Source organism: Camellia sinensis, chromosome 2 (assembly GCF_055761805.1).
Source record: "Camellia sinensis isolate YWXY chromosome 2, ASM5576180v1, whole genome shotgun sequence".
NCBI lineage: Eukaryota > Viridiplantae > Streptophyta > Magnoliopsida > Ericales > Theaceae > Camellia > Camellia sinensis.
The window spans coordinates 87,014,097-87,040,681 of NC_138962.1; the positions used below are offsets into that span (position 1 = coordinate 87,014,097).

General features: G+C 36.5%; 2 protein-coding genes across 2 annotated transcripts; one reads left to right on the forward strand and one right to left on the reverse strand.

Annotated features, from left to right (window-relative positions):
- Positions 1–18,059: 18,059 nt before the first annotated feature.
- LOC145815140 (uncharacterized) lies at positions 18,060–18,995 on the reverse strand. Its single transcript, XM_082911971.1, has one exon. The coding sequence runs from the start codon at positions 18,993–18,995 to the stop codon at positions 18,060–18,062; it is 936 nt and encodes a 311-aa protein (XP_082768097.1).
- A 118-nt stretch (positions 18,996–19,113) lies between these two features.
- Positions 19,114–24,514, forward strand: LOC145815155 (uncharacterized). The gene is made up of 2 exons (XM_082911972.1): positions 19,114–19,150; positions 23,787–24,514. The coding sequence occupies exons 1-2, from the start codon at positions 19,114–19,116 to the stop codon at positions 24,512–24,514; spliced, it is 765 nt and encodes a 254-aa protein (XP_082768098.1).
- The last annotated feature ends 2,071 nt before the right edge of the window (positions 24,515–26,585 follow it).

Consider the following 26,585-nt stretch of genomic DNA (forward strand, 5'->3'; position numbering starts at 1 on the left):
AGCACCACTATATGTGTGCTTATTGATATTGGAAGTGTTTTTACATGTTATTGATACAACACTAAAATGTGTATCATTTGTGAAGTATGGAAGTGTTTTTATCTGAGATTGATACAGTACTAAAATGTGTATCTATTATGAGGTATGAAATGTTTAAAATGAGTTATTATCTCGCTTATCACTTGGCGTATCCTTAGCTTACTGTGCATATAGCCGGTAGAGCAGAGTTTTAATTGTTATCGTCAGTGTATCTAAGTATGTTATGGGTTGCGATGGTTACAGTTTTGAAAGGCCGAGCTGCCTCATTTGTGGATTATATACATGTTGATGATTTGTTATTTCCTTTTTATTTAAGGCATGCATGTATTGATATAAATGTATTGGGAACAAACCAAAATGCCATTTTAAGATTTTGGAAAGTGTGAAGGAAAATGGGGTATTTGTGAACATGTTTTCAAAAAAGGTCATTTTGTTGTAAGTACGGAAAATGGGGGAAGAGTAATGGGCTTGGTGAAATTGTTTTCTAGAACTGTTATTGTCATGAAAGTTTGTGGAAATGGGTAATGAAAAGGAAATAAAGATGAACCGCTTATAGCGTCTAATGAAATGGCTGTTTTCGAAAAAAGTTCATACTTATGTATATTTTGTATAAACTGCCACATTACTATTCTAGTATGAGAATGAACATTCATGATCATAGCTATCTGTAAGTTGTTATTGTTGGAGATCATGTTGAGATCCCTACTGGACTATATGTTCATCCCACGTTGTTGAATCTTTTTCAGGTGATAGCCAGGATGTTCTACAAGGTTTTGGATCTTCTTATTTGTTGGCCACGGGGCCTCTTTTGTGTTGGCGGAATGCCATTTTTGTAAAAAGGGTTATACCCTTCTTCTTGACTTTTAATGATGTAAGCCCAAGGGCAATTTATTTAGTATACTCATGTTGTATTTACTTGCATACGAATGAGAGCAATGTTATTCACTTCTACAAGTTGAATATACGAGTTTATTTCCGCATGTTATCTCTGAAATGGAATTAAGTAAATGAAATTGGTAATATTTCGAGTAATAAAAAGTGGGGCGTGACAACTTGGTATCAGAGCGAGCCGGGTTTGAATACTTTGGGCTCGTGGGAAGTAGTTTTTACTACAGTGGGTTTGCTTCTGGTTGTGAGGATGTTGCATATAGTTAACATGAATGTTAGGACTTGTATGTTGCATTTATATGAGCATGGGATTAAGTTTTCTGGATAGTACTCGTAGCCGGTGAACTTGCTTTGAGGTCCTCTTGGAAACACGCCTGATCAACGTGGTTTCTGATAGGAATTTCTTGAGAGTTCCGGGATGAGTGACTATCTTTATGGACTTGATTCGATTATGTGTTTAAATGTTTAAATGTTTATATGCAATAGAAATGTATGTTTAAGGTAGTAAGTGTATGCCTCAGGAAAGGCTGTTGTGTTGTGCACTAAGTGTGGTTTTGTTTTTGGACTTTATAGGATGTCTACACGAGGGAGCATGAGATTTGTATCTTGGGTTAGAGGGAATAGTACCGGTGTGTGTTTTGGACTTTGCTAGTTAATGAGGTTGTTGTGATCCCATCAATTATGTATTTGGGTGGTGTTCGTATTATGACTTGTTATCGGTTGGTGACTATGTGTGGGTGAAATGAGTTAGTGGTGTTATTAGTTATTGGGTAAGGTTTGTGGTGAGAATAGTTTCTTTTCTAAGTGCTCGGGTGTTGAGTGCTATGTGATTAGTTGGCCTTGTGTTTCTGCTGTACTCTTAATTTCGAGGACGAAATTCTTTAAGGGGGGGAGGTTATAGCGATCCCGATTTTACCTTCATTGTTTAATTGTAATATATGTAAACTTTTCAAAGATTTTGCATGATTATACTAAATTCATCTCATTAGTAAGATACATGTACATCAATTAGATGGTGACTAATCATTGATACCTATTTATACAATGTATAGAAGACTAATGCTAATACATTGAATGTGATGGATTTATTATGAATGAATCTTAGAGATGCATTATGTTTCTATTATGAATATGTAAAATACATTAATCTATCTAATGAATTCATTAATATAGAAGATGCATTATGTATCATGAATGTATGAGATACATTAATCAATTTAATGAAGTTCATTGAATGAATAACTTGAGAGTTTCTCTCTATAGACTACATCTTCTCTCTATAAATACATCTAGTTCTAGTGATCTTCTACCCTAGTTCCTTTGTATTGAGTGTGGAGCATCCCTTGATCTTCATTTTAATCTGAAAGTTTGGCGATTTGGAGCACTTTGGTTTTTGGCCTTCATCTTCTCCATTTGAGGTAGGGATTTCTTTGTTCTTTTTCAATACTCCGTCTATAGATAGACATGTGGTAATTTTGTATTGCATGAAAATCATATCCGTTTTGGATTTGTTTTAAAATCATGAGGGGAACCTAGGGTTGGTTGTTTGAGAATGGTTTTGTTATCATTGACTGTGGTTTGGACTAATTAGAGAATAAAATTAGCATGTTATTATTGAAAGAAGAGAAAGCCCTAAATTATATTTTGATTTGGTAAAATAAAAAGGGTTTATGGTTGAACAATGTTGGTAAATTTCTATTGTTAATATGAGTTGTGTAGAAGGTGTTAATAGTTAAAGGATTAATTATGGTATTGGAGTTATTTTGAAATGAACGTATTGAATCAAGTTGGGTTATGGCTTATTATCCATGGAATTGATTTTGTAAAATGAAGAGAATGAAATTGGTTTTGTAAAAAGGGAAAAGTGTTTTTGGAATAAGTGATGGAACATGTTGACTTGAAAAATTATGAAAGTTGATCTTGACAATGGTAAATGAAATGTTAACTCAATGTGAGTCTCAGAAAATAAATTTGAAAATTGAACTATTGTATCGTGAATGTTGAATATACACATTTGGGGGTTTTATCCTTACCTATCGTACTAGTGTCGTTGTTGGGTTTAAGGATTGCTTGAGAATTGAGTCTCTTTTATTAGGTGTACTGAATACATGCATCTAGAGGTTTTGTCCTTGGTCATCGGTGGAGGATGACATTGTTGTGTTGAATTGTGATGTATGCGTTACACTTGTGTTGGTTAAACATTATTGAATAGTTTATGTGTATGTATTACACTTGTTATTGATGCTTTGTTGTATTGAGGAATTTGTATATGATAATTGTTTATATACATTGTGTTGTTTGGGAGGAGATAGGGGATGTACTCCACGGTTTAGGGGAAGATAGGGGATGGACCTCTAAACCGGAAACTGTTTGATATTGATACAACACTAAAATGTGTATCATTTGTGAAGTATAGAAGTGTTTTGGTTACTCAACGGTTTAGGGGAAGATAGGGGATGGACCTCTAAACCGGATTTTGTTTGGGAGGAGATAGGGGATGTACTCCACGGTTTAGGGGAAGATAGGGGATGGACCTCTAAACCGGAAACTGTTTGATATTGATACAACACTAAAATGTGTATCATTTGTGAAGTATAGAAGTGTTTTGGTTACTCAACGGTTTAGGGGAAGATAGGGGATGGACCTCTAAACCGGATTTTGTTTGGGAGGAGATAGGGGATGGACTCCATTAGCACCACTATATGTGTGCTTATTGATATTGGAAGTGTTTTTACATGTTATTGATACAACACTAAAATGTGTATCATTTGTGAAGTATGGAAGTGTTTTTATCTGAGATTGATACAGTACTAAAATGTGTATCTATTATGAGGTATGAAATGTTTAAAATGAGTTATTATCTCGCTTATCACTTGGCGTATCCTTAGCTTACTGTGCATATAGCCGGTAGAGCAGAGTTTTAATTGTTATCGTCAGTGTATCTAAGTATGTTATGGGTTGCGATGGTTACAGTTTTGAAAGGCCGAGCTGCCTCATTTGTGGATTATATACATGTTGATGATTTGTTATTTCCTTTTTATTTAAGGCATGCATGTATTGATATAAATGTATTGGGAACAAACCAAAATGCCATTTTAAGATTTTGGAAAGTGTGAAGGAAAATGGGGTATTTGTGAACATGTTTTCAAAAAAGGTCATTTTGTTGTAAGTACGGAAAATGGGGGAAGAGTAATGGGCTTGGTGAAATTGTTTTCTAGAACTGTTATTGTCATGAAAGTTTGTGGAAATGGGTAATGAAAAGGAAATAAAGATGAACCGCTTATAGCGTCTAATGAAATGGCTGTTTTCGAAAAAAGTTCATACTTATGTATATTTTGTATAAACTGCCACATTACTATTCTAGTATGAGAATGAACATTCATGATCATAGCTATCTGTAAGTTGTTATTGTTGGAGATCATGTTGAGATCCCTACTGGACTATATGTTCATCCCACGTTGTTGAATCTTTTTCAGGTGATAGCCAGGATGTTCTACAAGGTTTTGGATCTTCTTATTTGTTGGCCACGGGGCCTCTTTTGTGTTGGCGGAATGCCATTTTTGTAAAAAGGGTTATACCCTTCTTCTTGACTTTTAATGATGTAAGCCCAAGGGCAATTTATTTAGTATACTCATGTTGTATTTACTTGCATACGAATGAGAGCAATGTTATTCACTTCTACAAGTTGAATATACGAGTTTATTTCCGCATGTTATCTCTGAAATGGAATTAAGTAAATGAAATTGGTAATATTTCGAGTAATAAAAAGTGGGGCGTGACACCCCGTGCCTCCCCAAGGGGACCCACTCTATATGACTCGCAAGGAGTACTTACAGCTTCAGCACTCTGTCGATCAGTTCCACCGTACTCTTCGTGATCACCACCAGAGTCTCATGGAGTTGTGCACGGATTTTCAGTCTCATCGCGACTATTCTCAGGCGCGCTTCGATCAGCTACATGCCGACAACCTCGCCATCTGGCAACAGGGTCAGGATGACGCCTTCGAGACGCGCGCTTTGATGCAAGCCTTGTTTGCCCAGCATTTCCCACCACCACCACCACCGGCTTCTCCGTAGTACCCGCCTGTATACTGCTTTGTCTCTTTTATTTTTATTTTTATTTTCCTTTTTCTTTTTCGTTTTTTCTTTTCTTCAAAAAAAAAAACAAAAAAAAAAATGAAGTGTGTATATGTTACTCTCTGCCTACCTGGTTGTGCACCTACAATTCTGGTAATTTTCTCTCATTTCTCTTTACTTTTCCATTGAGGACAATGTCATATTCAAGTTGGGGGATGAGGGTTATATTTTCTTTTGTGCATTCCTATTTAGCTCATAATTCATGCTTATACCTGCTTTCACTTGATTGCATTGCTTCACCTGTCATGTGACTTTTTGCTAGTACAGTGATGATATTTGCATATGTTAATTATAGAGCATAGTAGACTTGTATGAAAGTGGTTTATTGGGTAGATACTTGCATGCCATGTTTGCACGAGGAGAGTTGTCTATGTTTGTGGTATTAGTACACTTGTCATGAGTATGCCTTAATTCACATGAACACACTATCATAGCAGTGATCTTTTTATTATAATCCCTGGTGTACATCATTGATGATAGCTAGAGTTGCAGAAAAGAATAAATGAGGAGCCAAGATTCTTATAAAATAAAAAAAAATAAAAATAAAAAAAAAACTTGACTAGTTTGGGCTCGTAGCCTTTTTAACTCGTGTTATTAAACCCGTAGGGGTGTCTCTACACCTAATGCCCTAAAACCGTCTGGTTTGGGAGTCATTGGCCCAATGCTTGTTACATGGGTTCATTACAAAGCTTAAGGGACATAGACATTGCACAGTTAAGGAAAAATAAGAAGAATGACTTGTTCGAATTCGTAGCTTTTTCAACTCGAGTTATTAAGCCCGTAGGGGTGTCTTTACACCTAGTGCCCTAAAACCGTCTGGTTTGGGAGTCATTGGCCCAATGCTTGTTACATGGGTTGATTAGAAAGCTTAATGGATCAGGACATTGCACAGTCATTTAAAAAAAAAAAAAAAACAACTTTTGAAAATCTTGGCTGCAACAGGTTAGTTTTTCTGTATATGATGGGTGTTATTATGAGTTACATTGGGCTATTATAGTGGATAGTTAACTAATATGGAGATTGCACTTTACACCGAGGGTACTCATGACTTGTCTACTAGCATGCACAAGTATAGGGAATTTTACTTTTGTATTAACTGAATTATGGTTTTGACTCAATAGGTTCCTTCATGCTTGTCCACTGTGCTTTTAATGACTCATGATGTCTAAATATCACACTGTAGTGACACATAAGTTGATTGTTAGGTGGAGTAGTGTGGTCATTTGTTGTTGAGTATATATGAATATGTTAATGTTTGTGGGTATCATTTCTGGAAACCCTCACGAGACTTTACTCGTCCACTTGGGGTAATCTTGTGGTTTAAAGGCTTGTTGCATATGCTAAATGCAACCGTTTTCCCACGAAAGAGGAAATAGATAGATTTTGTTTAATTTTATTTTATTTTACTTGCTTGAGGACTAGCAAGTAGTAAGTTGGGGGATGTGATTAAGGCCGAAATGTACGTCATTGAGGCCGTTAATTACAATCTCTTAACTTCACTTGCTGGTCAAACTGTATATTTTATGTGTGTTGAGTGCTAATCAGGTTGTACATCGTCGGAGCATAAAATGAGCAAAAAGACAGAATTTGGGCAGAGTTGACTTTCCCACACGTGCGTTGACTTTTTCCGCAGGTGCGTTGACTTTTCCGCAGGTGCGTTGACTTTTTCTGGGAAAAGTCAAACCGACGTTTTAAACCTGTTTGGACGAGATTGGAAGGATAAAAGGGCAAGTAAAAGGCTGGATTAGGGTTCGGAAGTTGTTTTGACCTAAAGGGAGAGGCTAGGGTTTGGAGAGGAAGAGAAACAAAAGCTCCAAGATGTCTCCCATGGTGATTCCTTCTCCTTCTACCTCCTCCCAATCCTCCATGAGTGGCTAGTCTCCTTTTCTAGGGTTTTGAAGAAACCCTAGCCATGTAATAGGTTTTTCTTTTTTGATTTTATATTATGTAAAGGTTTGAACCATTGTATGGTGTTTTAGAAATTCTTTATATATAATTTTCATTATCTTTTCAAATATTTGACTTTCTGTGATTGTTGAATATTATCCATACATGAGTTTTCTATTCCTTCACATTCAAGGTATGGGACGAACCATGCTATGAGGAACGAGTCGCATCACTACCCTAATTTAGTGTGAACGATTCGTATTACTTGAGATGGTTCGTGCTCGTACATTGAATGTGATGATCTTCTTGTTAAATGCTTTGAGCTTGTAGTTGTGAAGCATTAATCCGTTCAAACCATAGCATAATTAATTTCAATTGGAAACCCTAATTATGTGGTTAGTGGTGAATTCTCTACCCTAGGATTTTTCCCCAATTCAGTAAACCTAAATTCAATTATTCTTGATAATTTAATTCATTAGTTTAATTTATTCGTTATTAAATTAGGTTATAAACAACCAATCTTTTTATCAAAATTAATTTAGGAATTTGACAATTAAATTAGTTTAATTTCACAATAGTCCCTGTGGATCGATACCTGGACTTGCCATTATTCTGATTGAATTTGGTATAGTTTAGTATTTAATTTTGGTGTGTTCAACGACCCATCAAATTTTGGCGCCATTGCCGGGGACGTTCTGGCGAAATTAGTTAATTTAAAGTTACATTCTTATTTTAATTTTTAGTTTAGGATTTTATGCTTTTGGTGTTGCTAAGTGTGCAGAGCGTTTGAAATTGGAGCTATCACTGAAGTGCAAGCGGAGCGCAGCCGAGCTTCAAAAAAAAAATTAAAAAAAAAAACCCGCAGCACTAAAGTGAGTAAACAGAAGCAAACACTCACAAGCAAAGCACCAAAGTGCTAAAACGGAAGTCAAAGCTCAAATAGAGGTTGGAGACAACGTCTACATGTCAACCATCCGTAAGACGAGTAAAGCGTTTTCGTTAAACCACTGTGAGTATTTCTTCCTTTGGTATTTTTCTTTCATACTTAGTGCACAGAGTCGGAACTTGTGTGTGTGTTTGGGTAGTGTATGCACGGGCGTCGTTCTTGTCGCCCTGAATTATGGAGTTTGGACCTTGAACTAGAAAGGACCCTTAGGAGACTTAGGACCTCTGCCCGTATTCCTAGGCTTGAATATTCATATTCATACATTGAGCCATTAGAGATGGCAGATCCTAATGTCCCGAATGTGCCTAACCGGACCCTTAAGGATTATTTTACACCCACTGCATATACATCACCATCATGCATCCAATTATTATCCATACATGAGTTTCTGTTATTGTTATTATCCATACATGAGTTTTCTATTCCTTCACATTCAAGGTATGGGACGACCCATCAAAACAGATAGGACAATTTAAGCTTCTGCAATTTTTATTTCGCCATCATCTTATTTTTCTTCTTGCTCACCATTATAACTCATTGTCATAAAAATGTTTGGATGAATAAGAGTTTAAGGCGATATCATATTGTTATGAATTTTAAAATCCATTTACCCTCAATAAATGTAATTTTTTGTGAAGGGGGAAAAAAAGTACAATTATTTTCGTGATGGAGGTGTTTTGTAACGTCGCGATTTGCTATTGAAAGTATTCGTTGCGGATACTTGTTTGTATTACATGTATGTATATATGTATTGAACATAAGTTGATAGGAGAACAATACACAATTTCGCAGATTTTTCCTAGCAAATATAATTATGTTACTAAAGCGATACATGTTAGAAAATTAAAGTATCTGATGGTAATATAGCATTATGGATTGGCAATGTATGAATACCGTAATATATATAAATCTATATTTATATGTTTTATATATATATATATACATAGACACTGACATATATAAGAGATCACAAAAATAATATGTGAAACATTTTGCAACAATATAATATAGGTAACAATGAAAAAATAATTATTCATAATTAAATAGTTAGTCATAATGTAGATGTTTAGTATTACATTTTTTTTTTTTTTGTGTGTGTGTATGCACTATTTTTTAATTAAATTATTAAATTCACATAAAAATTGAAAGGAATTTGTGAATAATTTGTGTAAAATTAGATATTAGTGAAGAAAGATTTAAAATTAAAAAAAAAAAAAAGTTTACAGTGTTTGGTTTGGTTTGTTTTTTCAAACTTTTGTTTTGAATTTTTTGATTTCATTTTTTTTTTTGTTGACATTGTTTTGTTTTTCAATAACCCTTTTATTTTTTTAAATTAATTTAATTTATTAATACTTTTTTATTTTTCAATTTTACTTTTAAATTTAGATTCGCTTAATCTAAATACACTTAAAAAATAATTTGTTATGTATTCTTTCTGGAAAAAAATAATAATATTAAATAATAATAATAATATAACAATAATAAAAAACCAATATATGTTTGAATTTATAAATATTTTTACCAATAATTTATTTTTTAATTCTATTTAGATTATTAGATATTAAATATTCATCTAAAAGTATAATTTAAATATAAATATGAAAAAATTCTAGTATCTTTAATCACCAAATTGATAAAAATATTAAAAAATGAACAATAAAAATATGAAAAATTAAAAACTAAAAAACAGATTTAAAAAATGAAACCAACAAAAATGGTTCTTATTTAAAATTTTGATATCACACATTGGTTATTAAAGTACCATGTAAAAATTACAGTTCAGAAAATCTAATCCAAACAAAAACAAAGTGTATGAAAACAACTTACGAATTTTTGAGATGTACCACAAATCTCTATTTTAAAAACGTATGTGTTTTTCTTTATTTAGATTTGAACATATGCATACAACTTTAAGATTCAACCAAAATTATTTGCAGCGATTTGATCCATGATGGACAATTGTAAATATCATGTATATCAGTATAGAAGCAGACACATGAAATAAGAAAGAGTAATTATTTTTTGTTCTTCAATCATCATCAATGTAAAAAATAGGGACACGGTTTGTTTATATTTATATAAAACTCTTGAAAGTAGATACATCATTTTTGAGTGTTCAACTCCAAAAATAAAGTGATAGTTGGTTTATATAAGACACTTCATGGCTTTTAAAACACATAGTAGATTTGATAGGATAAAATTGAGATTTAAAAAAAGTAAAAAAACATAACAAGTTCTTCTTGCTTTTAATTTAACTAGTGGTTGGGCACGTGATTTTTTTATCAATTGTTAGTACTGTAATTATACATGTCTCTTAAATTGATATGTGATATCTATATAAAATATGGAGGCTTGTATGAGTAAATTGATCTGTATCTAAAATACAACTAAGTAAGAAATGAATGAATGCTCAACTGAAGAATTTAAATGATAAATGACAAATTTTATAAACATAAATACTAATTTATAGTTAGATTGTTGAGAGATAATATGTTGAATATGTAGGGAGAGATTTGGAGGCACATGTATTATTGGAGAACAGATAGTATGTTGAATATATAGAGAGAGATTTGGAGGCATGTGTATCAATGAAGAATGGATAGTTTGGTCTTTTGGTAGAAACATGTTTTTATGGACAAAGTAATTTAGCGCGTGGATTGTTAAACTGAAAAAGTTCAAAATTGGACTTTTTAGCTGAGCGTCCTAAAAAATGTACTTTATTCATACATATCATATACATTCTTTTTAGTTACACAAAATAACTTTTCCTTTACACACAAATATTGTATTAAACAATGAAATGAGATTAGTGTGCTAAGCCTTTTATTTTATCAATCAATCTTATTAATTAGACTTATTTATTTACAAGTCTTAACTGATAAATTTATCAATATAAATTAATTCATAAAAACAAGATGGATTGATAAATTTATCAATTCATAAAAACAAGAGGGATTGACAAATTTATTAATAGGACTTAATAAATAATAAGTCTAAAAAATAAGATCTATATATTGATAATTTACCCTTTTTTTTTTTTCTCTTTCCATACCATACATAAGTCTTTCATTATTGATTTGATGGTGTGAACACATTGGCCATACAAAGTCATTTATTATTGTTTTATTACAAATCAATCTGTGATGAGTTCATAGTAGACCCGAATTTGGCAAGTCAGGTTTGGTTTAGTTTTCAAAATTTTATTTTAGATTTTTTTACAAAAATTTAAAAATTAATGTTTGATCATGATTGGATAGAAATGGTGATATTTGGTTACAATAAAATAAAAGTATAATTATTTTTTATCACTGAATGAATAAAAAAAATAATAATTGGAGAGAACTCATTCTTGTAATACCACACTATTAAAAACCATAACAGTAGTACCATCAAAAAGAAAATCTGAATTTTTCACGGAAGGCCAAAATTTTTTATCTTTAGTTTATTTTCTTCTAGAATATTATTGGTTGGGTACTACCGGTTAAGTACCTATACAATTTAGTTTTTATTTGGAAAGTGGGTTGACTTTTTAACTATTTTAATCTGGGGCTAAAAATCTCATTTGGGTAGGACTTTTTGACTTTTATGCAAAAAAAAGTGAAATGGTGGTGGTTTGGATGAGACATTTTATTTTACTGACTTTTTAACCTATTTTGTATTTTTGTGACTATTTTAACTAATAAATCCTTCCAACCCAACATGCCAAACAAGAGCTTAATATCTTTTTATTTTTTTATCATAAACGTTTGAAGCTAATGGTATGTTGATGTTCCCTTGTTTAAGAGGCTTTTAGCTACCAGCCCAAACAAATGAGATCGATCAATTGATTTAGTCCTGTCTGCTAGGCTTTCTGAACTTTCTGTTGCCTTTTTGCCCTTGAAATCGTTCCCTTCACTTGTATGTGTATTTATTTTAGATAAATTACAAATATAGTCACTCTCCTATACAATAATAAAATTAATAATTAAAATATTTTTATAATATTATTAAAAACTGTTAATTGACTTAATATGAGTTATTAATAAAAGAATTCATTTGTTATGCGATTCAAAATTTAAAAAAATGACATATAATTTTTAAAACTATAATTTTAGAAAAATGCATATTCATTTTGTTATTATTTTGCTAGTCCAATCAAATAAAATAAAGAAAATTTTAACTTGACTCACTTCATTTTGTCTTTCCTTCTGTTTTCTTTTTTCTCCTCAATAAGTATCAAAACCGAACAAAGGGGAAAACAATATTGAAATATTTACTATGTCAATCAATGGGTCCACAACATCAATAATGTAAGATTTATGTTATGAGTCAGTGGGCCAATATTTTTAATTTAATAAAATTATTAAATATATGGAGTGGTCGTAAATAATTACAAAGATAGACCTCCAAATAAGTCGCTAATTTAGAAATTAGGGGTACAAAAATAATAAGTCTTCATCATTATTTTATATAGAAACTTTGTTTGTGCCTTCGATTTGTAAAATAATAACAAAAGACTTATTAGGAGATCGCGCACTATTTTATGATTTATGTTCTAATAAGTAATAATATACAATTATCATGTCTTATTATTTAATATGTATTGTTAGTATTATCTTAGACATAAATAAGGTAGACTTACGTGCAAGTCCAAATAAGTGAACTTATTGTCAAATAGGTCTTATGATAATTAATTACGTTATTTATCAAACATTATTAAGAAATGTCACTAATTATTAATTTTTAGTGATAGTTTAAAAATTGTCACAAAAATGTCACTAATCATAAGTTTTAGCGACAGTTTAATAAAATCGTTACCAAAAAAAGTTATTAATTTTTAACTTTCCTCAATAGGTTGAAAAATTCGTCACAGAAAAAATGTCACTAATTATAAGTTTTAGCGACAATTTGTAAAAATCGTGACAAAAAAAAGTCACTAATTGTCAATTTTTAGTGACATGTGTAAAAAATCGTCACAAAAAATTATTTTTAACAATAATTTTATTAGGACTTATTTTCAATAGACTCAATGAGAATTAGCTACTAGAACTAATTGGAAGTTTACCTTATATAAATAAGTAGTGGAATCTATACATAAAAGTAGAGGTGCAAATAAATCTAACTGTTAGCTTGAGCTCGGCTTACTAAACAAACGAGCTCCAACTTGATTTTTAGGTTTGTTTATTAATTGAGCTAAGTTTGAGTAGTTTTAAGCTTGGCTTGATAAAGTTTATGAAAAAATAGATATATATATTTTTAATAATATATTAAATAAATTTTCATTAATTTATTTTATTTTTTTATTTGTGTTTGGTGTTTGTTTAAATTTATTATCAATATAAACATTCTCGTATATTTTGCTCACAAACTTTTATTTTTTATCTTAATAAATAAATTAATTTGAGTATTTTTTTTTTAATTTTTTTTCAAACTCGAGCTTGAACTTGAAACTTAAACTAAGCTCATTCATGTAATCGAGTTGGCTCAAGCCGAACTCGAACTCAATTATTTTAGGTTGACTTGAGCTCAACTTGAGATTGAGCTCTCAACTAATTCTTAATAAACAAGCTGTACACTCAAATGTTCAACTCGACTATACTCGTTTGCAGTCCTACGTAAAGGAAGATGCTACAATGTGCACTTGCACATCAACAAAAAAAAAAAAAGTTACGATTTTTGTAATGAAAGTTACAAATTTTTGTGATAAAATTATCATTTATATAGTGACAAAATTATGAATACAATTCAATGTGTTTTGTTTTAATTTTTTGAATTTAATTTTTTGAAAATTGAGTTTTTTGTTTTTCATATATTTTTTTTGTTTTTAGTAAATATTTTTAAAATTTTAAGTAATTTTTTTACTTTTTTTACATGCACATTACTTAGATGAAAAATTCAAAATTCACTAACTAGTAAAATATTTGTAAAAAAATATTTTTAAAAATTAATAAAAACACAAAAATATGAAAAATGTATTGAATTTTCAATTTTTTTTTTTTTTGTATTTTGTTATTTAGTGTATTTTTTTAAAGATTTTTTCACAAATATTATAATTTTTAAGTGTATTTATGTTTGGTATGCCTAAAAATTAATATATATATATATATTAAAAATATTAAAAAAATTTAGTGAAAACAAAAAAAAAATGAAAAACAAAAAAATAGAATTTTTTGAAAAGTAAATTCTGGAAATGGAAACCGAACAGAGTGATTATCTTTTTGAGTTTGGCTTCTTTCAAGTTGTCATCTCAGCTTGAGAGAACATTTGAACTTGGTAGGCATATTTTGGGATTGATTTTAGTGATCTAAATCGTTCATTTTTTTAGACTCATTGGGAAAAATACTCATGTAAAAAATCAAGGTGATTGGACATATTTGAATCATATATGTTTTTAAAAAATGGATGACTATTATAATTTAAAAAATGATTCATTCTTTGTAATAGAAATTTGATTCAAACATATAACAATCAATGTTCGATCATCTTAGTTTTTGCATTAATATTTTACTCAACGAGTCCTAAAAATGAATGGTTTGAATTACTGAAATCGGTCCAAAAATGAACCTACAAACCGAAACGCTCTTTAAAGTTCAGATGACCAACTTGAGAGAGGCCAAATCTTATTTTTTTATGATAAAAATTTAGGGTAAACTACCAAGAGGTCTCAATAGTAGGACTTAATTCCCATCAAATCCTATTGAAAATAAGTACTTCATCACTAAAAATAATTTTTTGTTATGATTTTTTGCATATGTTGCTAAAAATTGATAATCAGGGACTTTTTTTTGTCACGATTTTTATAAATTGTTGCTAAAACTTACAATTAATGACTTTTTCTGATGAATTTTTCAAACTATCACTAAAAGTTAAAAATTAGTGATTTTTTTGTGATAATTTTTTTAAACTGTCGTTAAAACTTATAATTAGTGACATTTTTTGTGACAATTTTTAAACTGTCGTTAAAAATTAACAATTAGTGAAGTTTTTTTAATAATATTTGATGAAAAACGCCATCAATTATCATAGAACCTATTGGACAATAATTAAGTTCACCTATTAAGACCTACACATAAGTCTCCTAAAATTTATACTTTTTGTGATGAAAAAAAATTAATACTTTTTTATAATAAATTGATAGTATTTATAATAAAATTTATACTTTTATATAAAATACATATCATATGTAATTTTTTTAGATACAAATAATAATTTTTCCGTTACACACGCACATTGTATTAAAAAATAAAATGATATAAGCGTGCTAAGTCTTTTATTTTAGATGGTGGTAGCCTTTCCCTTTCCGTGCCATACATATTTGATTATTGATTTGATGGTGTGGACACATTGGCCATACAGTAAGTCATTTATTATTATTATTATTTTTATGACCGAATATCCGAACCAATTTACATATATTTCAACTAATCCCGAAACGCAAAGCATTCCCTTCACGTGAATTGGACAAATCTCAAACAGAGCCAACGAGCATAGTCTCAAGGAGCAAATTGCTCTTAATAAGAGTTAAACCTGAGATCTAGAAGGAGTACACCTCTAACTCTTAAGTTGTTCGGGCAAATTAATCAGTGATGAGCTCACATATTGGACCCGAATTTGCAACCAAAAAAAAAAAAAACCACTATGATATACTTACAGTTACCAGGCTTCGCCCCTATAATATCCTTCCTTGCAGCTATTCTTTAGGAGTTTTCCCTTATTTTCTCTTGAACTCCTCCTGAAGCTCCCACTTGTCTTTCAACTAACTGGTTGTAGCCGCTACTTCCATGATCTTTCTCGATCATGAGTTGCGCATGTGACTTGCTTCGAAAGTTGTACTCTTAACTTTAGATGGTCATCCACATTTCTGCTTCTGAATAGTTAGTTCATAGTTGCCCTTATTCACCACATGTCACCTTCGCTTTTGTTGGTTTGAACATAGCACCAACAAAATGAAATTAAAATTTATCCATGTAAAAAATAGAACAAGGCTAAATTAACCTCAATGGTCAAGTACCAAGAACGGACAATTTGTAATAAAAAAGCAAAACATTAGGGAGTTCCATGTCATTTCCAAAACCATACGGTTAGGGATGTAATAGTAAAAAAATTCAAGGTTCCACCACAATTTATCCTTTTATTTATAAAATAAAAAATTAAAATTAAGAAAAAAAAAACAAAGTAAATTTATAATTTTGGGGGGTAATTATAAATAAAAATTCAATGTTTCACCTCAATTATAAATTAAATTTTAATTATTTAATTATTTCAATTCAAATTAAGAATTTTTAAAATGTTACCAGTTCTAACCATCCATTTATATACCTTAGTTATGACTAACAAAAAAAGAGACAATTTAGATAATTTAATTATTTTTTCTCTTTCATTATTGTTGACAACTACCTCCGACCTTACCGTCATGCATCACCATCCCTTCTTTTCCCAATCCATTGTCATCCCGCCGTTATTATTCGTTGGTTGTCTACTGTTACTCCTTCCCCACTTATTATTATTACTGTTTTATAAAAGAAAAGAATAAAAGAGATAATTATGATTTCTCCACATATATATATGCATATGTGACACCAAAATAATGTGGAAAATCGTGTATTTCAGTTTTTAATATTATTATTATTATTATTATTACTGTTTTATCACTTTCTATGTAACTATTTATAATTGAATTTCTTGTTTTAAAATAATTATAAAGTAATTAAAAAAGTAAATAATATCTTACTATATAATGTGATATGATAATATAAAACTAAGTGATATATAAACAATTGTCAACAATGTTGGCAGGTTTGGTCCACATAATGTTGTGTAGGTCCCCATATGTAATGTTGTGACAATGAACCAAGTTTTGGCACGTGTAGAAGCAAAAGAAGACTTGATGAAGCGGATCAGGAACATGACACAACTTAAAAGGATTTGGAATCACAAAGGCGAGAGAAGTAGACGAGGAGGACTTGTGTACTGCAATCCAAAATATGAGTCTCCTTCATTACTTGTCTGTGATGATGATTGATGAGGATGAATACCTACGAATGGATGCACTCTCCTCAACTCCTCCTCGTTACCTAAAGGTGCTCATTTTAGTTGGAAAATTGGAGAAAGTGCCTTGTTGGTTTCACTCACTTCAAAGCCTTTCTACTTTGTTAATGCGATGGTCCAGACTAACAGAAGACCCTATTCCATACATTCAAGCACTTCCAAATTTGGGACGGTTGCACCTTTGTAATGCATATGAAGGAGGAGAACAATTACGCTTTAGTGAAGGGTTCCATAAACTTAGAATATTGAGGTTATGGAATTTCCCTCAGTTAAATGAGATTATTATAGAGAGGGGGGTGATGACAGGTCTCCAAGACTTTCATATTCGGACATGCATGCAGTTGAAGATACTACCTCATGGCATCGAGCTCATAGAATGCATACGTGGAGAAAGGAGCAAGGATCACCAAAAGGTTTGGCATATACCGCGCATATACCATTATTGGCAGTCACCAACAGTGGTGAAGTATGAACTCTTATCTCATTCTACAGGTGCGATGACCCATTTTCTTTTTTTGATTTCTTTTACAACACATTTTGCTTGATATTATATATGCTTTTATAAATTTTATAATACACACCCAAAAAAGGGTGTACCATATCAAAAAATTATTCAATATTCTTAGAGTAAGTTTTTGTGATATTCCAAATAAAGAGTTATTGGTTTCAGTCATGGGAGTCTCAGTCCTGAGATTTTCAAGGTTCAAAGCCGATAATCAACTACTAAATTTTTGGGGCCATTCACATTTTTTTTTTATTGAATGAAAAAAAAAATTTAAGATAAATGGCAAAATATTTGTATTAAAATCACAAAAAATACTTAGCATTACATTATAACAACTAATAAGTATCACTTGATCCTCGCTCTTCTTGCATTTTTAGAAGCAAATAAATCAATCATACTTGCATAATCTAGTTTTTTTGCAAAATCATTTTCAATGGATAACAATGCTAATCCATTCAATCTTTCTTGTGACATGGTTGATCGAAGGTAATTTTTAATGATTTTTAACTTTGAAAAGCTTCTTTCTCCCGATGCAACTGTAACCAGAATAGTCAAAAGGATCCTATAAGCAACCCATGAATTTGGGAAACAATTTGCCATCAACTGCAGATGATTGAGCACTTCAATTGGTTTATTGACTTCTTTTGGCAATCTTTCTTTCAAGACTTTTAGTTCCATCAATATCGGAAATCTCACCATGTTTTAAAAATTCTTCAAGGTTCACACACCCCACCTTCAACGATTCATCGCTACACTTTTTCAAGTTAAACAAAAAGCCAAAGTTTGCCTCATATACTTTGACCTGTTCGAACCTATTTTTGAGTGAACAAAGGGCTTGATCAACAAAATAAATGAAGTAACCAACTCTAAATGATTCTTCAGCCAACTGGGTCACCTCTTCGCTAACATTATCATCAAATTGTTTCTTTCTAGAAATGATGCACTTTTCAACAAATGTGGGTTCAATTCCCAATTCACTTGCCATTTCTTTAGCTTCAACCATAGCCTCCATGAAACCAACTTCTTTATACATTGCAACATACTTAACAAGCCCATCTAGCTGCTTTACAGCAACTACTATATCCATATCTTCACTTTGAAGAAGCTTGCTAACAGAGTTCACATGAAACAACAAATTGTACCAAAATACAATACTAAACAAGAACTCAAAAGTCTCAAGTTCATGAGTTACCAGGGATTTAGTTTCACTTTTTGTAATCGAATCTATGGTAGGATTGTTGTACAAGTCAACAAAAGCATCTCTTATTTTTGAAGCATGGTATCTTAGTAGTTTAACACTTTCAATGTGACTTTTCCAATGCGTTTGCAACGACTTAACCGTAAGGCCTTTCTTTTGATTATCTTTTAAAATTGCCCAACGTTGAACGGAAGATGAAAACAATACATATATGCGTTGTACCACACCAAAAAAAGTTTTTGCTTTAGAGCAAGAGTTGGCCATATCACAAAGCACAAGGTTAAGACTATGACAACCACACGGCGTATAGAATGCTCTAGGATTTACTTGAAGTACTCTTGTTTGAACACCTTTGTTTTTGCCTTTCATGTTTCTAGATTGCTAAGAGTATGCATGAAGAAGTAAACACACTGACCAGTTCACTTGGTTAGCAAAAAGAGAAGTGCCTCAGTCTTCTTGTATGCTTGGCATGGTCTTCATTAAGGACATGGCGGATGTGTTTAGCTTTGTAATTTCGTATATTTGTAATCAGCAACTTTAATTAGCTTGTGGATAAATATGCAGACAGTTTAGACAGAACATCTAGTGTTCAATAGCATATTTAATTGGCTGTCTTTTTGTATGCTTTATCTACTTCAACCTTGATAAGAGCTTAACTGTGTGTCATCCACATTACTTCTGCATGTCAATTGTCAATATATTACAGCTTTTTTTTTTTTTTGTTGACTGAACAAAATCAAATTCAGAGACCTAGGATGATCCTGAATTTTGCTTTTTGACATGGACAGGCCCACAAAGGCCATGAACCACTATAAGTAACCCGAGCCCATCATTCGGGGCCCAATGCATAACCCTGCTGATGGAGTCCAGAACAGCTGGAATCTAATATGGCACCAAGAACCAACAGCATTCAGGCACGCGGCGGGTGAAGAACGAGCCACATCAGCAGACAAAGATCTGCAAAGTTATTGCCACTGCACATCACCATTAATGCAACCCATCACAGCATTTATTATGACAACACCTCTCCGTCGGAACAGGACCCCCTTACCCTGAGCAAGGTAAGCTACAGCATAGGCTTTCGGCAAGGAGAGCAGGTTGGAAAGGACAGCGAAATGATGGCCAAAGGATATAAGCAAATGTTGTAGACAAGAAAAAGGTTAAGTTTTCTATCTCTAATCTTCTCCCATATACTCTACTTCTCTTCCTAACTTACTCGTCGGAGAGTTCACTGGGGGACTACCCCGTTCCCCGTTGAACTTGCCTGCAGGTTATCTGGTGGGCTTGATCATTTGGACACGGGCTGGAGGAGTTTAGACCTGTCTGATCCATTCACTTGGACACGAGCTGGAGGAGTTTGGACCTGTCTGATCCATTCACTGGGACGAACGGCATTAACAGTTGGCGCCGTCTGTGGGAACGCTTTGCTCCTCGCGCTAGTTGTGTTCACTGTCGCCGGAGGCCCCGTTCCAACAACCTTTCTCTCCTACCCGTCAAAATGCATGGTCACGACTAGATCCATGGCTTCTCACAATAATGTTGCCGACCATCAAGTCGACCCTCCCAATCCAAACAACCCACCACAGTACTTTATCGAGCTTACCAACAGCATCAACCGCATGGCCGAACAAAACCAGGCCTTGATAAATGCTTTACTCCAAAGGAACCTTCCGATTCCTCCTCCACCACCTCCAGATATTCCCCCCAACCAAGAAAGAACCCCGAGCCATACTGCTCCCCAACTCCATCCACCCAACCTGGAAGGTTTGCAACCTCCTCACCCACACATAAATCTGCCACCACCACCCCCACACCCGTCGGTCCTAGCACCAGCCCCTGAAGGGGAGGCCAGCAGCGTCCAACCTCTACTGACTGACCATGGGGACCACGTTCCACTCTGGGACGCCGAGCTCCGAGCAATGAAGCTCCAACCCCAAGGGGTCATGCAGAACATTCAGCATAAACCCTCTACCACGGCAAATTCACCATTTGTTGCCTCCATTTAGGACAAACCTTTGCCCGCCAAATTCAAGATGCCTACCATTGACTCCTTTGACGGTACAACAGACCCAGTCGACCATTTGGAGACCTATCATACCTTCATGATCCTCCATGCCTTCCCCGACGAGATCATGTATCGGGCTTTCCCCGTGACACTGAAGGGGTCAGCCCGACTGTGGTTCAGTCAGTTACCAGCGGACTCTGTCTCCACTTTCCAGCATCTCAGCGACTCCTTCCTCAACCATTTCATTGGAGCCCAACGCCAACGCCGTCCTGCAACCCAACTCCTCAACATCCGTCAGACCGAGGGGGAGTCACTACGTAGCTTCGTTACCCGCTTCAACACCGAAGCCCTACAAGTAGCGGAGAATGACGATAAGGTCATCCTTACGGCTTTCATGGCCTGGCTGCGATCGTCCGATTTCCTCTTCTCCCTTTCCAAAAACCCACCGACCTCCATGGCAGCCCTATTATCCAAAGCCCAGAAATATATGAATGCCGAGGATTCACTAGCCGCTCGCCAAGATCTAATATCCAAAAACCCACCCCCCAGAGAAAAGAGAAAAGACTCGGAACCCAGAAACACCCAGTATAACAGCCAAACGCCCCAATATTCCGACCGACCTCCTCGCACTGACTGGTCGGCACCAACCCGACCGCCCGATCGGTTCGAGCGGTACACGCCCCTCAATTCTCCCGTGGAACAAGTCCTCCACCAAATCCAACGGGATTACCCCCTCAAATGGCCCCTGCCTTCACGGACTCCTTCCAACCGGAAAGACCAGTCCAAATATTGCCGCTTCCACCAGAACCACGGCCACAACACTGATGACTGCATCAACCTCAAGGACCAAGTCGAGACCCTCATTCATCAAGGGCGTCTCAGCCGGTTCACGAACACCCGCCCACAACAGAGACAAAGAACCGAGCCCCTCCGGAACAACCGCCGACGTACCCCACATCGGCAGCCAGTCCAACCTGACCAAGGCCGTGACCGCCTCCCACAACAGCCTTGGCCCCCAGGTAATCCCCCTCCGCCAGTTGGTGAAATCCGAGTCATCTCTGGTGGCCTTGCTTGTGGAGGACCATCCCGCTCCACTCAGAAGGCAGAGCTTAGGAAAATAAGACACGGCTCAGACAAAGCAGTGGACACGGTAGACCAACCTTCCAAGCAGCCCAAGCAGTGGACAGAGCCCATCACCTTCACGGACGCCGATTGTACAGGCATCCGTTATCCTCACGATGACCCCCTCGTCATTTATGCCCTTCTCTCCAACTATAAGGTCAGACGGGTTCTCGTCGACAACGGCAGTTCGTCAGACATCATATTCCTCAGTTGCTTCTGCCAGCTCAAAATTTGAGAGGAAAGTCTGTCCCCTCTCCAAACCCCCTTGGTCGGTTTCACTGGCGACCGGGTGACCTCCATCAGCTCCATCGACCTCCCCATCACTATTGGCGAATACTCACAGCAGGCCACCAAGTTACTCACATTCCTTGTGGTCGATTGTCCCTCTGCCTACAACATCATACTCGGCCGCACCGCCCTCAACGCTTTCCAAACTATCATTTCAACCTACCACCTAGCCATAAAGTTTTCCACCGACCAGGGGGTCGGGACAGTACAGGGAGAGCAAACCATCGCCAGGGAATGTTATGTCGCCTCACTCAAGGAAGTCAAGCTGAAGGAGGCCATGATCATCGAAGGACTTGACGCCCGAGATGAGGACGAGATGGTCAGAGGCGAACCAGTAGAGGAGCTCGTTGAGATTCCCATTGATGCCACCAACCCAATGAAAACTACTAAGATCGGCAGCCAGCTATCCCCCCATGCTAAAACCGACCTTACTGCCCTTCTGACCGAGCACAATGATGTATTCGCCTGGACTCATTCAGATATGCCAGGCATCGACCCTTCTTTCATAACTCATCGCCTCAGCATTGAACCTCATTTCTGACCTTACCGCCAGAAGCAACGCGTCTTTCATCCAGAGCGCAATACTCTTATCGCCACAGAGGTCGACAAACTCCTTGAGGCCAAATTCATCAAAAATGTTGACTACCCTAAATGGTTGTCAAACGTGGTCCTCGTTCGCAAAAACAATGGCAAATGGCGACTCTGTGTCGATTACTCTAACCTGAACCGAGCTTGACCCAAATACAGCTACCCTCTGCCCCGCATAGATCTACTGGTCAATGCCACGGCCGGTCATCAAATGCTCAGCTTCATGGATGCTTTCTCTGGCTACAACCAAATCCTGATGCACCCGTCCAATCGGGAACATACATCCTTCATCACCGACCGAGGTACCTACCATTACCAAGTAATGCCATTTGGATTGAAGAATGCTGGGGCCACCTACCAACGGTTAGTCAAGGCCGTCTTCCATCACCAAATAGGTCGGAATATGGAAGTATACGTTGACGACATGCTAGTCAAGAGCAAACTCTCCACTGATCACCTGATGGACCTGCGGGAGACCTTCGCCACGCTACACAAGTACCAAATGAAGCTCAACCCAGAGAAATGCGCCTTCGGCGTAGGATCTGGGAAGTTTCTGGGTTTTATGGTCAATCAGCGGGGCATTGAAGCTAACCCTGAAAAGATCAAGGCCTTGATTGAGATGCAGTCTCCCAGGACGGTCAAGGAGGTTCAAAGACTCACTGGCCGAGTTGCAGCCCTCAATCGTTTCATTTCCTGCGCAACAGATAAGTGCCTACCGTTCTTCAAAGTTCTTCAGCAAACTTTTGAATGGACGACTGAATCTGAAGTGGCTTTTCAGCAGTTAAAGCAGTGCATGGCCAATCCACCACTCCTTTCACAAGCAATCACATGCGAGTCCCTCTTCCTCTATTTAGCCGTCTCAAGCACCGTAGTCAGTGCAGCTCTTATCAGGGAAGATGACTCTGTCCAACGACCGGTCTACTACATCAGTCGGGCTCTCAGGGGAGCAGAGCAGAATTACCCCCTGTTAGAAAAATTATCCTTGGCCTTGGTCACCGCCTCTAGACGACTCCGTCTTTACTTCCAGGCCCATTCCATAGTGGTCCTCATCGACCAACCCTTGAAGAAGGTCATGCAGCAACCAGAGCTTTCCGGCAGGCTTATGCAGTGGTCAGTGGAACTTAGCCAGTTTGACATCTCTTACCGACCTCGAACAGCAATTAAGGGACAGGCTATCGCCGACTTCATCTTGGAATTTACTAATCCTACCCCAACCACTGCCTCTCCACCCCTACCAGCTCCCATCGAGCCAGAAGACACTCACTCTTGGACTCTCAACGTTGACGGATCATCTCGCCGGCAAGGTAGTGGGGCTGGCCTCATTCTCACTAGCCCTGAGGGTGGTTATTTCAAATGTACGCTCCGCTTCTTGTTTGAGGCCAGTAACAACGAGGCCGAGTATGAGGCACTGATAGCCGGCCTTCGCCTAGCTAGGGACATCGGTGTCAGCCACATCCGAGTGCTCAGTGACTCTCAGCTCATCGTCGGACAGATCACGGGCGAATTCGACGCCAAGGAGGGCACAATGCGGACTTACAGGGATCTTGCACTCCCCCTTGTTTGCCTCTGCAATACCTTCTGCATCAAGCACATTCCTCGGGCAGAGAACTCTAAGGCAGATGAGATGGCCCAGTTGGCTTCCGCAGACCAGTCCGCCCTCAGCAGTGGCGTCCGCCTCGAATACCTATCCCACCCCTCCATTTCCCCCGACCAGCATGAAGTACAATTCCTCCAAAATGAGCCCATCCCTTGGGCGTCGGATATCTTTCGATTTCTGACAGAAAGGGAACTTCCAGATGACCACCAGCAAGCCGCCAAAGTCAGGGCACGATCGTCCAATTGCATCCTTGTCAACGGCATCTTGTACAAACATGGTTTCTCATGACCCTATCTGCGGTGCCTCAATCCGACCCAAGCAACTTATGTGATGCAAGAAATTCATGAGGGGATCTGCGGCAATCACTCGGGCGGCAAGTCCCTGGCCCACAAGATACTCCGTACTGGTTATTTCTGGCCCACTCTTAATCGCGATGCGACCGATTTCGTACTCAAATGTGATAAGTGTCAACGTTTTGCCAACATCCCCCACGCACCCCCTACAGAGTTGATCACACTTTGCAGCCCTTATCCGTTCGTCAAATGGGGGATCGACTTGGTCGGTCCACTCCCTACTGGCCGAGGCCAGACCAAGTTCGCGATCATCGCCATTGATTACTTCACCAAGTGGGTAGAGGCAGAACCCCTTGCCACCATCACCGAGCGGAACACAACCAAGTTCATCTGGCAATCAATCGTTTGTAGGTTTGGCATTCCTCAGGCCATCATCTCCGACAACGGTAAACAGTTTGACAATGCCAAGTACAGGAAGTTTTGTGCCGACCTCCAGATCCAACCTTGTTTCTCATCCCCTGGCCATCCCTAGGCCAATGGCCAAGTTGAGGTCACCAACCGCTCTCTCCTAAAGATCATCAAAACTAAGCTAGAAGCTGCTAAAAGACTTTGGGCGGAGGAGCTACCGAATGTACTCTAGGCTTATCGAACCACAGCTCGGACTCCCACTGGGGAAACCCCTTTCTGCTTAACATACGGCGCTGAGGCGGTTATCCCAGTAGAAGTCGATTTGCCTACTCCCAGGGTTTCACATTCGGATCCGGCACTAACCGAAGAACTCCGTCGGGCCGACCTTGACCTAATTGAAGAACTCAGAGAGACCACCGCTGTCCGACTGGCCTCTGTAGACGTCCCCGAACGTCCCGGGAGGATGAGGTCCCGTTCCGTTCGTTTTGCGGGTCTACTACAGTTCGGACTCAAATTGTCACGGTTCTTAATCTGAACCAAAGAGTCCAAATCCGGCAAATCGTTTTGAGAAAAATAGATTTTTGAAAGAAGTGCCAAACATGGACTGCTTTGCTAGATATAGAGTCGCCACCTAAATGTTTTTTTAATGGGGGAATTTAGGAAACCCTGACTCGGGGCCAAAGGCCACGTGTCCGTCATCACCAAAGTTACCTCGGCTCGGGAACTTGGGTACGATTAGGGAAGGTCAGCTATGAGCACCCCCTCTCGCCCGATCCGAAGATCGGCCTCTACTAACCATGATATCCGATTTTGAAAACGTTATGTGTTCTTATTCTGGTTATTAGCCTAGAATTACTATGTTATGCGCACAGCAAACAAGTATAGACCAAATCGCCCAAATCGGAATAAAACATTGCATGTTTGTTTTGAAAATGGTTTGCTACTCGTAAGTAGGCTAAAATGCAGGTTTTGCCACCCTCAAGTGGGCTTTTAGAAAAGATGGTTTTGCCACTATCTAGTGGGCTTAAAACTCACAGTTTTAATGCATTATTCCAATTTAGGTAATTCAACCTCCATCCACAGGCATTCAAGCAGTTATATCACATAAGCAGCTAGCCTCATGGTAATCATGTTGTTATGGCAACACTCACACGTATGCGGTATGCTAAAGCATAAATGCTTACCGAGTACTCCAAGCCAAAACAGAAACTAGTTAGTAATTATATGCATGATCCTAGTTTAAGATGGCTAATGCAACACATGCGAAATGCAACTAGAAATGGGCTCGGCTGTTCTAAACATGGCATGTGAAATGCTACAACTAACACGTATTCAATTTGGAATTAAAACACAATGCAGTTAGCATGATGTGCCGAACCTAGTGTATGCAAGACAAATGTATGGATGCAAGCATGCATAGCATAAGGTATGCTAATTTAAATATGCCCTAGTCTACCATCATAAGCGGGTAAATAAAAGGGAAGAAAGACGTGGGGTTGGAAGACATACACACACTCACGTACACTTATTACACAATTGCCCTCGCTCGGAGGGTCCAAATAAATATTACAGTCCGAATAAATAATACTAAATTAATTATTACAGAATTTCTAATTAATTAACAAATTAAACGTAGAATTAAAGTGGCCACAGCCCCC

Excerpts from the sequence above, each read along its gene's own strand:
- LOC145815140 (XM_082911971.1), bottom strand. The coding sequence starts at position 18,995 with ATGAAAGGCAAAAACAAAGGTGTTCAAACAAGAGTACTTCAAGTAAAT.
- LOC145815155 (XM_082911972.1), top strand. The coding sequence starts at position 19,114 with ATGGCGGATGTGTTTAGCTTTGTAATTTCGTATATTT. Across the intron at positions 19,151-23,786 it reads CTTTGTAATTTCGTATATTT|CAATTAAGGGACAGGCTATC; the intron begins GTAATCAGCAAC and ends GACCTCGAACAG.